Source organism: Drosophila montana, unplaced genomic scaffold, assembly GCF_035044405.1.
Source record: "Drosophila montana isolate Dmon_TW-CO22-7 unplaced genomic scaffold, ASM3504440v1 contig_402_1, whole genome shotgun sequence".
NCBI lineage: Eukaryota > Metazoa > Arthropoda > Insecta > Diptera > Drosophilidae > Drosophila > Drosophila montana.
In genome coordinates this window covers 5,737,511-5,750,313 of record NW_026998739.1, presented here as the reverse complement: position 1 = coordinate 5,750,313, position 12,803 = coordinate 5,737,511, and the positions used below count along the sequence as shown (strand labels likewise).

At 36.2% G+C, this 12,803-nt stretch overlaps 2 protein-coding genes across 2 annotated transcripts in view; one reads left to right on the top strand and one right to left on the bottom strand.

Moving 5' to 3' along the window:
* Positions 1 to 12,803, bottom strand: part of LOC135439513 (chaoptin) — a 68,112-nt gene that overhangs the window by 29,047 nt on the left and 26,262 nt on the right. Inside the window, exon 2 of the mRNA XM_064698267.1 lies at positions 2,929 to 3,233. Within this exon, the coding sequence (XP_064554337.1) occupies positions 2,929 to 3,232 (304 nt within the window). The 5' untranslated portion in view covers position 3,233. The remainder of the gene's footprint in view (positions 1 to 2,928; positions 3,234 to 12,803) is intronic.
* LOC135439213 (uncharacterized) lies at positions 7,045 to 7,787 on the top strand. The gene is made up of 4 exons (XM_064697887.1): positions 7,045 to 7,111; positions 7,177 to 7,253; positions 7,313 to 7,423; positions 7,487 to 7,787. Exons 2-4 carry the CDS (start codon positions 7,187 to 7,189, stop codon positions 7,666 to 7,668), a joined length of 360 nt encoding a protein of 119 aa, XP_064553957.1. The 5' UTR covers positions 7,045 to 7,111; positions 7,177 to 7,186; the 3' UTR covers positions 7,669 to 7,787.

Genomic DNA, 12,803 nt, shown 5'->3' with positions numbered 1-12,803 from the left:
ATTAAGTTTGGCACTCTTAGAATGTTATATCTCTTAAAATGTTATCTCGAAAAATGCAAATCAAACTTTGTCCGTATGTAAGCAACATATGAACTAAATCTAATCAAAATCGGTTCACTATATCACTGGGAACAGGGTGTGTCTGAGCCTAGAAATAGAGCGAGCATTTCAAATATGTCTGCATGTGTATTTTATTCTGCACACATCAAACATAACTATTTCTCAAATATTTTTTTTATTATTTGTCTGTGTCGACAGGACATTTGCTTTTGAGCGGGCCAGCGGCAGCTGCCTGCTGCCTACCCTCTGCAGCTGCTGCCATAGTCACATATTTTTGGCAACACAAATTTTGGAATTTTTAATGAATTTCAAGTCGTTGTCATCGTCATTGCAATTCCCCCGCCACCCACCACCCGCTGCCCGCTGCCTGCTGCATATTTCTGTGTATTTTTGCGTGAGCCCCGAAAAGTATGCAACGTCTGCTGTGTCCTGCGTTCTGCGTCCTGCAGCCTGCTGCCTGCTGGATGGCATGCCACTGTGGACTACGGCCAAAACCTAACCACAGCACACAATGTCCAGCTGTGGGCGCTGGACGGCGGCCGCAATGGGCGTGGCACGCAATTAGCCAGACTGTCAAGCAAAGTGTTTTCCCCAAATGCCCCATCGCCCCCATCCCGCATCACGACCCGCACAGCTCGTTTTTTCCACATTAGAATTGCTAATTGCCAAAAGTTTTGTGCATTTTCTGCACTTTCTTCAATGCAATCCAGCGACATGGAAGACATAAATTGCATTCAAGTGAGACATTTGTTTGAATATATTGTTTGAAGCGAGCAGATTGTAATTGTTGTAACGCCCACAGGGAAAATATGCCACGCCAGACCATCCACAGGCTGCAAGCCCCAAATTGTTAGATTGCTAATCAACAGTTGCAACATGGACAGGCAAACGCGTCAAATGATTTAAGCATTTTGATACTGAATAAAACATTGTTATTATAGAAATATGTACTCATGAATACGCAAAAAATGGCAGATGGATTTTTTAGAATATTTGATTTAAATAAATCAATATGTTAAATAAAAATATGCTCGGGAAATAAATGTAAATTAAGCAAAATGAATCATCTTCGTTGACCTGTCTGAAAGTTTTTGTCATTTATTAATAATAATAATATGCAGAAAACGAAAATTAGAAATTTGTGCACTCTGTTTAAAATGTATGTAACTCTCCGACGTCATAAATTATAAATATTTGTATTCACCATCAAAAGCCAAGTCGATCTAGCCATGTTCGACTGTCCATCCGTCCGTCCGTTCATACGAACGCATAGATCTTAGCACATATAAGAGCTAGAGACTGAAAATTTGAACCTAGGACCTCTTAGTGCTCGTGCAGTACGAGTTTGTTGCCGATAATCGATCACTCCGTTTCCAAGCAATCGATAAAAATCGATATCGATATTTTTTTTTTTGAGCAAATCTCTTAGGTATTTAGAGTTAGAGTCACCAAATTTACAAGTTTCGAGAATAGTATATAAAGATAAAGTATCTTTCATTTTATAGCTATCGTGCACTTGGTGTTGTTAGAGGAAGGTTCAGGGTATCACCAAGTCGGCGTTTATTCGATAATTTTTTTATTTAAATTTATATTTTTCCCATATCAAAATTTATAGTAGCAGATGGATGTGCCTTGTAAGTCTCTTGAGTGCCGCCTGCAATGCGTTACGAATTCTCTGGCAGTCAAAATAATATTTCAACTTAAAGACAACAGCATTAGGAATGCTTTGCCATAACCATATTGGCTGGTGTAATATATATATACATATATATATTATATATATATATTAAAAGCCACATGGCAAATACATGCAAATTCGATAAATGTAAATTGACAAAAAGAAAAAGAAAGAATAAGAAAAAGCATACAAATTTGGTAAGTAAATTTTTGGAAATACGTCGAACATTGTGACAGATAAATTGGCAATGCGGATATAACAGCAGGTCAGGGCAGGGCGGGGCATGGCCCCCTCCCAAAAAAGAAAATCCAAACGCAGGGCCGACTGTAAGCCAAGAAAACTTTTCAATGGCCCAAACCCTCATATCTGGCAGTTGCCTGGCCTGCGAGGGCTGTCAATTTGTGTGTCTGTGTTGCCAGTCAACAGTTTTGTGGGTATTTGCAACTTTATGCCGCAACTTGCAAAAAGGCGGCAGCGGGCGTGGCCAGCTGTTTGCATTCTGCAGCACTGTAGGTAATGGCAATATTTTGTGGCACAACAGGCAGACAACAGGGGCATGAGAATGGAGAATGGAGGGGCGAATGATACGAATGCGGAATGGTAACGAAATGACAATGGAGCACAAAACTTGCCATTCATTACTTAAAAACTACAAAATTAGCGTGGAATTTGCCACAGCAATCGTTAAAAACTTTATGCCGAACGCAGCTGGAGCAGGGCAGACGAAACCGAGGCAGGACACAGCCGAAAAAACTTTATTTTTACAACTAATTGGCAAACTTAAATGTAAGATTTAATTTTGTTGTGGGTAACACAGCAGCAGCAGCAGCTGCAGCAGGAGCAGGAGCAGGAGCAGCAATCGGCAGGACAAAGCCGTTTGAAGCTTCATTAAAAAATTACAATGCGCTGCAGGCGGCAAACAGAGACAAAAGACAGAAAAATAATGAAAGAAGGGGTGGGGGGGAGGGTGTGTGTGGGGCATAGGGGGCTAGCGGCATGTGGCAAGTGGCATTGTCGCCTGGCTGCCAATTTATTGCGCAGCCGAACAAAAATATTTGCCACATAAATAAAACTGAGACAAGTTTGAGGCAGCTGCTGGTTCTGCTGCTGCGTCAGGGACACATTGACAGCAGCTGACCAATGTACATGTATGTTTGTATGCGTGTGTATATATATGTGTGCTGACTCACCTGGAAACTTGTACAGCGCCACCTCGTTGCAATTAATCTCAATCAGCGTGGACGTCTCGTTGGGCAGTCCGGCGCACTGGCACATCGAGTTGAGTGGACACGCGTATAGCACATCCTGCTGCTGACTGCCGAGCAGCGCGGCCGATCCTCGAGCCGGCGGCGGGCCGCGCGCCAAAGCGCGTGCCGTATTCCTGGCGCTGCGCTGCACCGCCCTGCGGCCCGCGACAGCAGCACCTCCGCCATCGAACTGCCAGCAGTGGGCGGTGCACACGAGGCACGAGATTAGCGCCAGATACAGGTGCATGCTGCAACCAGAAAGATGGCAATAAAAACAGTTAGCAATGAGTTGAATTACATTCTCAACATTCTCTGTTCTAATCTCTCAGTTTGGTGTGTATAAACTTTGCTCATAAAGCGGGCCGATGCCAGAGAACTTGTAGAAAGCTAATATTACCAAGTAGCTTTGTGTTTAAACATTTTTAAATATTAATATATATTTAAAGAAATATATACATGAAATACCTGTATAAATACGAATATTATTATATTATTAGTCTAAGGATCTCAATCGCTCTGGCTATATTTGTTTTGTGGAATTTTAAATTAATTTTTAAATAATATAATATCTTGCTTTTAATTTTTTTAATATTAATTTTTAGTTTAAATAATAAAGCAAACAAAAAATATATTTAACTATCGTATACCTTACTTTGTCAAAAAATTATGTTTATTAAAATATTTATATTAAATTATTGAAAAATATAATTTTTAAAATAATTAAAAACGTAGAAAATTATTTAATACCACAAAATCAACTATGCTTAAAAGCACTTAAATAAGTATGTTATTTTAAATCAATTTATATATTATTTAAAAAGTATAAAAACTAAGAGTACAAAATATTTGCTTAACATTTACAACTTTTATTGTATTTAAAGCGCATCTAAATATGTTTTTTATTGAATTTATATTTTTAAAATAGTTTAAGAATTGAGAGCATAAAATATTTGGTAAATATTTTCCTTTGCCAAAGTGTAAAATATTCAAAACGCCTCAAAAGAGGTTTTTGTGACACCGGCAAAATGAAATTTAGTAGAGTACTATCTTAAATAAAATATTATATGCTTCTAAATATTTCAAAATTTGCAGTTTATTTTTGCAAAAAATATATTAAACACAAGCAAACTGTCAGCGGTCATAAAAATTGTTGGGGAATGCATTTATGAAAGACCTGCACTTAGGATAAAGCTCACACAGGCTAAAAGCCCCAGACAACAAAAAAATTAGTGGCCAAAAACGAAAACTGCATGTAAATATTCAAATATTGCAATATTTGCCTGGTTCAACGTTCAACGTTGCGGTTAGGCAAAATAAACAACAATTTCTCAATAGTTTACGATGCAAATTGAACATTCAAAAAACAATAAGTAGAAGAAAAACGGCAGGTGGTTTGTTGCGACAACAAAAATATTTGCAAAAGATGAGATAGAAATAAAGTTTACATTCGACGAATTTCGAGCATTTGTTGGAGCTGTGCAAATTTAATGGAGCGTGGCATATAAAGACGCTCATTAAGAGAGCTCTGTCAGACACCTTTGGTATAGGCATTTATTTATTTGTCGCTGCTTAGCATAAATCGCACGTTAGACCGAATAGAATGGCATAAAATTAACGCAACTCCCGCCCATGGCCATGAGCGCACCATTAAAAGGAGCAACTCGATAGCACAGTGGAGCCCAAAATGTATTATGTAATATAAGGTAAATAAATAAAAAGTAATTTTTATTAATATTTTGTTGCACTCCACTATAAGGAACATTATAGGATTTTAAATTATTATTATAAGGTATTAAATACGATATTAATTATTTTCTAACTTATTAATAAAACAGTTTCAATCTCCACGTCAAAAAGCGCGGACGTGTAAAATATTTGCCCTGGACACGGTTGCCGATGAGCAGCCCAAATATATCATAAAATACATATTAAAAATAAAATTATGTGTCATTTTTGTATTTAATAAACCCGGACCTCGGAACAGCTTAACTAAGATTTTTAACTATTAATATGTTCATCTTAATTAAAAATAATAGAAAGAATTCTTACAAAAATTTAAAGTAAATAAATAAATATTTGGATATATAAAATAATGTTAGCCTCGAAAATGTAACAATAACTATATTGTGTACAAAATCAATTTCAATATAAAATAAATAGATCTTATAAAAATTTCATATACAAAAAATAAATATTTAAAGACTTGCCTACTTTAAAGATTAATTTTACGTTAGATAAAATATTATGTTCAGTATCTGAAGTATCTCTTTTGTCAAATATTATTCAGGTCAAATAAATTTCGGACATTATTAATAACATAATAACACCATTTAATAATATAATATAATATAATAAAGAGTAAATAAACATCCATTAGCTTTAGCTCAAATAAAGTTATATATAAATTATTATTATTAACTAAAAAATAAATATTTTAAGCTAATTTGTAAATATATTTAAATTTACATATTTTTTCTTGATTATTAAAGAGTGTGAGAGTAAAAAAAAAATAAAATAAAATAAATAAAAATAAAAAATGATGATTGTAAATAACAAAGAATAATTTAATGTAAGACCCAACTCTAACATTTAGCTGATTGCGCCAAATATTATACAGTCTCATAAATTAAATTTTTGCGGTTAGCGGGTCGTTTTTAATTATTTTAATAATTTAACACCTGTGAACCTTTATTATAATTTATTTTTTATTATGTTATTTTATAATGTTTTATATAATTATAGATTATTTTATTTATTTTTTGTTATATTATGTTATTTTATATTATTATTTTATTTTATTTATTTCCAGTCATAAATCATATTTCATTTTTTATCTATAGTTCAGGCATTTCAATGCCAGTGTGCACACATTGTCGCCTTGTGGAGAGCTCCTCAGCTCGACTAAGGGTGAAGTTCACCTAAAAGCTTGCGACAATTCATGCAAATGAGTCGCAGTCACACACGAGCTCCGGCACTCACACTCTCCTACACACACACGCACACACACACTTTCACATACTCGCATTCTAATGCCTCAAACCTTACAAAAAAGTGCGCAACCACAGCACGTAGAAGCTCGCACACACACACACACACACACAGTCAGGCACACTCTGGCACAGGACTTTCATAGAGCTCTGGCATATAAAACATGTTTCATGTACGTAGATGTGTGATGTTTATTTGACACGCCAAAGTATATAATAACAAATAAAAACTTTGGCACACCAGACGACGACGCCGACGACGGGCGACAACTGCTAGGACTCTGACAAGGACGACGATGACGACGAGTACGGCCCATTAGCACGATTGTTGAGCTTTAAGGCTTCGACGGTTTGGGTACCTAGGCGCACATTACGAGGGAACATAAAAGTAGAGTCCCCCCAAAAAAAAAAAATACCCATCTACTGATAGGGACTACGAAAGGCAAAAAGAGCGCAGAGAAGTGAGCCAAGCCCCGAGTCAGGCGTGTGCCCAAGTTATTTAAGTCAGCTTAAAATTTGGGTATAAGTAAAATATAGGCTTTATGTTAAGAAGGAGGCTCAAGTCGGGAACTATAAGAAGCTATAGCTGTAACATATACTTTATTCAGCAGAAGGTTTCTAGTGGACTAAATTCAATTAAAGTTTGTAGGAATAATAAATAATAATAAAATAGTATAGTATAATGTCGAGAACTGACTATCAAGGCTTATAGTTGGTAAGCTATAAATCCATTGAATATATAAGAAAATTATATACAACAGAAGGATAATATAAAATATGGATGTCTGAGCTTTGATATTTGATAGGGTCTGCCAATATTAATGTCCGACAATTGCATATCGATATTTATCGTATTCAATGTTTTCGACCGTATTTTGCAATATTATAAATTTCTCAAATATTTTAAACACAGCAAAGGTTTTCTCTTTGCTTCTCTTCCGACACATTGGCTTTTCACACAGTTTCATCGTTTCATTATTTCTATCGATATTTGCAATCTTTAACATATTTCAATATATCGATTAGCGAAAATATGTTATCCCTAACCTTTGTTTTTTACTATCGCACTTCTGAAGCAAAAGTTCGCCGAAGAAAACTAAAAATCAAGTTTGCTAAGCAGCCGTCACGTTAGATTCGCTGTTAGTAAATTAGCAAAAGAATTGAAAGTTCAATAGCGATTAATTGAAAAGTTGCTTTAATATAGAAACTTTCCAATGGCTGAGACGCCGATTGCTGAACAGTTGAAAGTGTCGAATTCCAAAAAATTGGAATTAACGCTGGGTAAGTTAAAACCAAAATATATGTATATGCCTGCCAAATTCCATTACCATCCCACACAGATGAATACTCCGAGCAGTATGTGCACAATGCTCCTGACAATGTGGGCTCCGCAAAGGGCAAACGTCGGGAACATTATATATTCGATAGAAATATTATGGAGCTAACACTTGGTAAGTCCAATTTTGAATCATTTGTCCCAAGTGAAGCTCAAAAATGTCCTTCAACACCTGCAGATGAGTATTATGAGAAATTTGTGCTGCCCAAGGCAAAGCTTCAAGCAGCTAAAGATGAGGAGGAGCACAAAAGCATACGCTATCAACGCACCCATTACTTTGGGCCCAGCTATTTGGACCGCCAGCGTCAGCCAAAGGAACCAGCTGCCACTGAGCAGAAGGGGACCACAACAAATATGTAAACAGATGACGCCAAAGGAGCTGCTCCAATAGACGGAACTCTGAAATTCTGTTTGCAGCAGCAAAAAGAACTCGCATTTAATGCGAATCCCGGCAATAAAGAGACTAACAGAGAAGTCCAGTATTTACTTGATACATTTTTATGTGGTGATAATAATGTGTAAGCAGCTTCTGACTGAGCCCGCAAAACGGCCCCACTTAAGATTCATTCAGAATGACAACGTAGGAAAAAAATATTTTTATGTGATATCCATAATTTGTTGAAAAAACAGCTTTTCGCCTGCGGCTCTGGCAATCGTTAAATGACAGCTGATATGCTTTCAAGCAGGTTTCCATGTAAATATTAAGCTGTTTTTTAAACAGCTCGAAAAACAAGCTCCTTTTGGCAATTATCAGGCTGTTAACAAAACCAAATTCCGTTAAATAGATTCTTATGCAAATCGTTATTTATATTTAAAGCTTATACCAAAAGAGGCTGACCTTTTCGGGCTGTTTGCATAATTATATCTTAACTATATCATAAATATTTATATTTATTTATTTATTTAAATATAGCTGTAGACGAATATATTTATCATTTTATTTTACAATTCTATAAAAGTATTATTATTAATTTTATATAAGCGATCTGCCTTTCCCAACCAATTCAAAGCTGTTTACTTAATTATGCATCACTTAAATAAAAACTGACATAAATGAAAATAAGTTTTCCTGCACATCCATATTTATTTAATTTAATTTTTCTTTGTTTGTTATTCTGCAAATATCTATTTTGATTATTTAATTGTCACCGCCGCACTCAGTCAATTTGATATGTTTGCTTAATCCCTTTCCCTCTATGAAAATATTTATATATTAATAATTCGTTAATTTTTGTGCAAATCTTTGCTCTTTATTTGCATTCAGTTCAACTGTAAGTGCTGCCTTTGTCGGTAAAATCGTATTTGCTTTCCTAATTACAGGGCCAATTAAGATTCATTAAATGACAACTAAAATGCTTGAAAATAGATAACCATGGAAATCTGTATTGCATAAAATTAAATTGTTTCAGCCTCTCTCTGAAATTCTCATGCTGTTTACTTAATCATCAGCTCTCAGCTCTCATATGTCTGGGCAATGGATATCTAGCTTTGCTCAGCAAAATCAATATCAATCTTCAATTGCCGTCTGGCACTTTTGCTGATTGTTTTTCATTATGTTGATGGTGACAAATCGAATCTGCCTCTTGCAACATTTGGGCTGACCATGTAAAACCAAACGATACATCACACAGTTGAGTGGGTGAACGAGTGTGTGTTTGTGTGCGAGTGTGTGTGTCTTATCCACATTTATGCACCTTCAAATATTTTTCTGCTCAAATACACACACACCCCCACACAAAGTCAGTCAGTCACTCGGTCAGGAAGAACAGTCGAGAGTTGCGCCAGGAAAGATAAATATGTCGTAAAAGTTTTTTATTTGCGTTTTATTTTTGATACAGCAAATGACTAACTTGTTGGCTGACAGTCAGACAAATAGACGGACGGACGGACAGATAGACGGACAGTCAGACCTTATGCCCATAGCCAGCAGGTACAGCCGAAAGAGACAGAGACAGACAGTGACAGAGAGCGACAGAGAGGGCGAGTGCGTTAAACAAAGAAAGCCGGCTAGCAGCGAGTGACAGGCCAGCAACGTCTGTCACGCACAGACCGCCAGTTGCCCCAATGCGGGCGCTGCCTAACAAACCACCAACCCCCCCACCCACTTCTAGCCCTAAGCGTTGAGTAGAAAGTTTAAAAAATACAAAAAAAAGTACAAATTTGCCTGTGCTTAGCCGAACTTTGTGTACACTTTGAAAACATTTGTTTGGTAATTGATAAGGCCGAAAAATACATCAAAAAAAATTGTACATTTATGTTATGGGATCTATGTTATTGTTTATTATTGATACTATAAGGCTATATATATATATAATATATATATATATAATTGAAACTATTAACCATACTTTTAAAGAGGTTTTATGGACATTTTTCAAACATGCTTTGAAAATAAACAAATTTTTTGAAGTCATAGGAAAAAATAAAACAATGGGAATTATATATGGTATAAAGAATTATATAAAGGAGCTGTATTATTTCAAAAAACTAAAATTATACTACTACTAACATTTAAAGCCATGTTTATATATAATTCCCATTTAGATCTCCTCAGCATTCGTTTTTTCCCCCAAGATGCCTTGAAGAACTAGGCATAGGAAAAAATAAAACGTTGGGAATTATATATAAAGAATTATTTGAAAGAACTAACAACGTCTTTTTAAACATTAATATATCAATTAAAAATAGTTATAATAACTGCGCGGCCTTGATGGTAGAGATGTTTATGATTTATATATAATTCCCATTAAATTTCCATAGCGTTCCGTTTTTTTCTCAAGATGCCTTTAAGCTAATCTCAACACATTTGATTGCTTAACAAATTCTGCATTATTTGCTTTTTCAATTTTGTTTTTGTTGTTGCTTCAAGTCTCTTTAGCCAAATACCTCGCTGTTTAGGGTATAACAAGCAGCTGGCAAAGCGCAAGCAGGACAATAAACTGTCCCTTCTCACGGCCGGGCTCAGTTTGCCTGGTGCTATGAAAAGGTCAACTGGAGGCAGGAGGCAGGAGGCAGGAGGACGACCGCAAGTTTTTATTACGCAGATAATGCCAGCGATTTGGCCCCGCGCTCACCCACCCGTTCGTTGGCTCAGCTTGGCTCAGGGCATGGGATCTGCATCATTTTTATACTTTTAATTTTTTATGCCGGTGACACAGTGACATCAAATGTCAACGAGCTGCACAAAACAAACAGCAGTCAAGTTCTGGCCAACGAGTCCTGCCAGCAGGGCAGCCACTAGCATAAATATGTTTAAGGCTGAGCGTCCCAATGGAGGACGTAGCGCAGCGCAGCGCAGGAGCGCAGCGAAGAGTCAGCGCAGCAAGAAAAATGCTGAAAAACGTAGCATACATTTGGGAGCCGTTGCGCTCTGGCGAAAATTTGCGAGTTTGTGCGATAATAACATATGTAAGTTGCTTGTATATGCATGTCTGTGCGTGTGTATGTCTCTCTCTCTCTCTCTCTCTCTCTCTCTCTCTCTTTCTCTGTGTGTGTTGTAAATGGCGTGCAGGTTTTAAATTTAGCCCATAAGCTGCTGACTGCATTGGGACAGGCAGCAGCTCGAGCGTGGCAAAAATTTAAAGCTGCCGCTCAGATGCGGCTCAAAACTTTAAATGAACTTAAATGTGTGTGTGTGTGAGTTTGTGTATAGCTGTATTTGTGCGCAGCGTATTTAGCGCATTTTCGTCGGCACGTAGGTGTAAGCAGCATCATGTATCTGTGAGATACATCCGAGTTAATCGCCGTAAAAGCACTTCAAAGTCAATTAGAAGCGTTCAAAGTTCATGAAAATTTCGTTTCGTTTTATTTTTTCTTCTTTTTTTGTTTATTGTTTTAGTTTGTTTTGCTTGGGCGTTTTTTTCACAGAAATAAAGGAAACTTTATACACAGACAGTGGATCAAAGAGTTTTCAAACGAACTCAGATTTAAAACGGTTTTTGGCAACAAATAATTCAAAAGGCTGGCGCGAATATAAAAAGCCAGTTTAATTTAACAGTTTACCTGTCATGTACGCATTTAATTGCACTTTGTAATTGCTGTTGGTTTCTGTTCATGCAGCTACAATTTTTGGTTGCATAAAATATTTACGCATTGGTCGCATCAAAGCTCGTTTTTGTGCATGAATGAAAAAATTAATTCAATAAATAATTAAAAACATGACACGACTGTAATTAAACAGTGTGGCCATAACTGCATGAAAATGGACTTTCAAATTGGAATTTTATAGTGCAGCGGTCACACTGTTTAGGAGAGCTCTTCAAAGCAAAGCGATCCTTAGAATAAACGGATATATGGTATTAACCACATCAATTCGAACTCATGGAAACTTGGAAGAAACTTTAAATAATAAATAAATATAACTGAATGTAGTATATAAAGATATATAATTCACAATATAATATCATATAATATATATATACTTAATGCATTAATGAATAACAATAGAAAATGTGGAAGCTTTGAATTGATTTCATTATAATGCAGTCAGAGTTTAACTTGTTTTAGAATTCTATAGATTCGGCTTAAGCCTAGAAAACTTTTAAGAACAAAACTCATATAAGCTGGCCTCAAATTGCTTTTGCCTATTGTAAGCTATTGACTCGCAAAACACATTGAACATAGTTCACATATAGTACAAAAAGGGATTTAAAATTACAGTCGATTGGATAACTTTGTTTTCTGCCGCTTTTCTTGCTTAACAAAAGCTTAGAAAACCACACTAACACAATTTTTGGAAAAACTCTGCGTGCAACTTGAGCATTTTGAGTTGGGCTCGCTTTAGGTTTTGATTTTAGGTATTTCATGTATTCTGCTTCGGTAATTTACACGCTGGCAGGCATAAAGCCAACATTTCAAGCCCAGAGCAACCTAGCATGCAATTGTTTTTATGGCCACATCTGTTCGCACACACATAGGTATACACCCACACACACACACACACACACACGCGCTCACACCAGCAAATCATATGTCAAAATCAAAGTTAATCCCATTGTGTTATGTACAGCAATTGAAATTATGTGCTTAAAGGCTTTAGCCCAGCCTAACAAAGTACAAATAAAAACAGGGCAAAAAAAATAAAATAAAAACCCACCCGCACAAAGCCAAAATGGCAATGTTGCAGTCGGCGCACAACAATGCCCCAAACGCAGCACACAAATTGCGTATGTTGCGCCCTGCCACATACATGTTTTTTTTTCTGTTTTTTATTTATTTTTTTCAACTGCTGCCATTATTTTTGTTTTTATTGCGCAATACACGAAAACAATCATAAAAAAAGTCGAGCGGCGCAATTTGAAACAACTGCGGCAGGCACTTGAACCCAAACGGCTGACAGAAGCGACAACAACAACAACAGCAGCAACAACAACAACAACAACAACAACAGCAGCAGCAGCAGCAAAAGCAACAATAACATATAAAACAACAACAAACAATAACAGATTTATTGCATATTTCGCACTGGTAATTGAGATTAAACAGTTCAAAAAAGC

Coding starts and splice junctions, on each gene's coding strand:
- LOC135439213 (XM_064697887.1), top strand. CDS start 7,187: ATGGCTGAGACGCCGATTGCTGAACAGTTGAAAGTGTCGAATTCCAAA. Junction 7,254..7,312: donor AAAATTGGAATTAACGCTGG/GTAAGTTAAAAC, acceptor CATCCCACACAG/ATGAATACTCCGAGCAGTAT. Junction 7,424..7,486: donor TATTATGGAGCTAACACTTG/GTAAGTCCAATT, acceptor CAACACCTGCAG/ATGAGTATTATGAGAAATTT.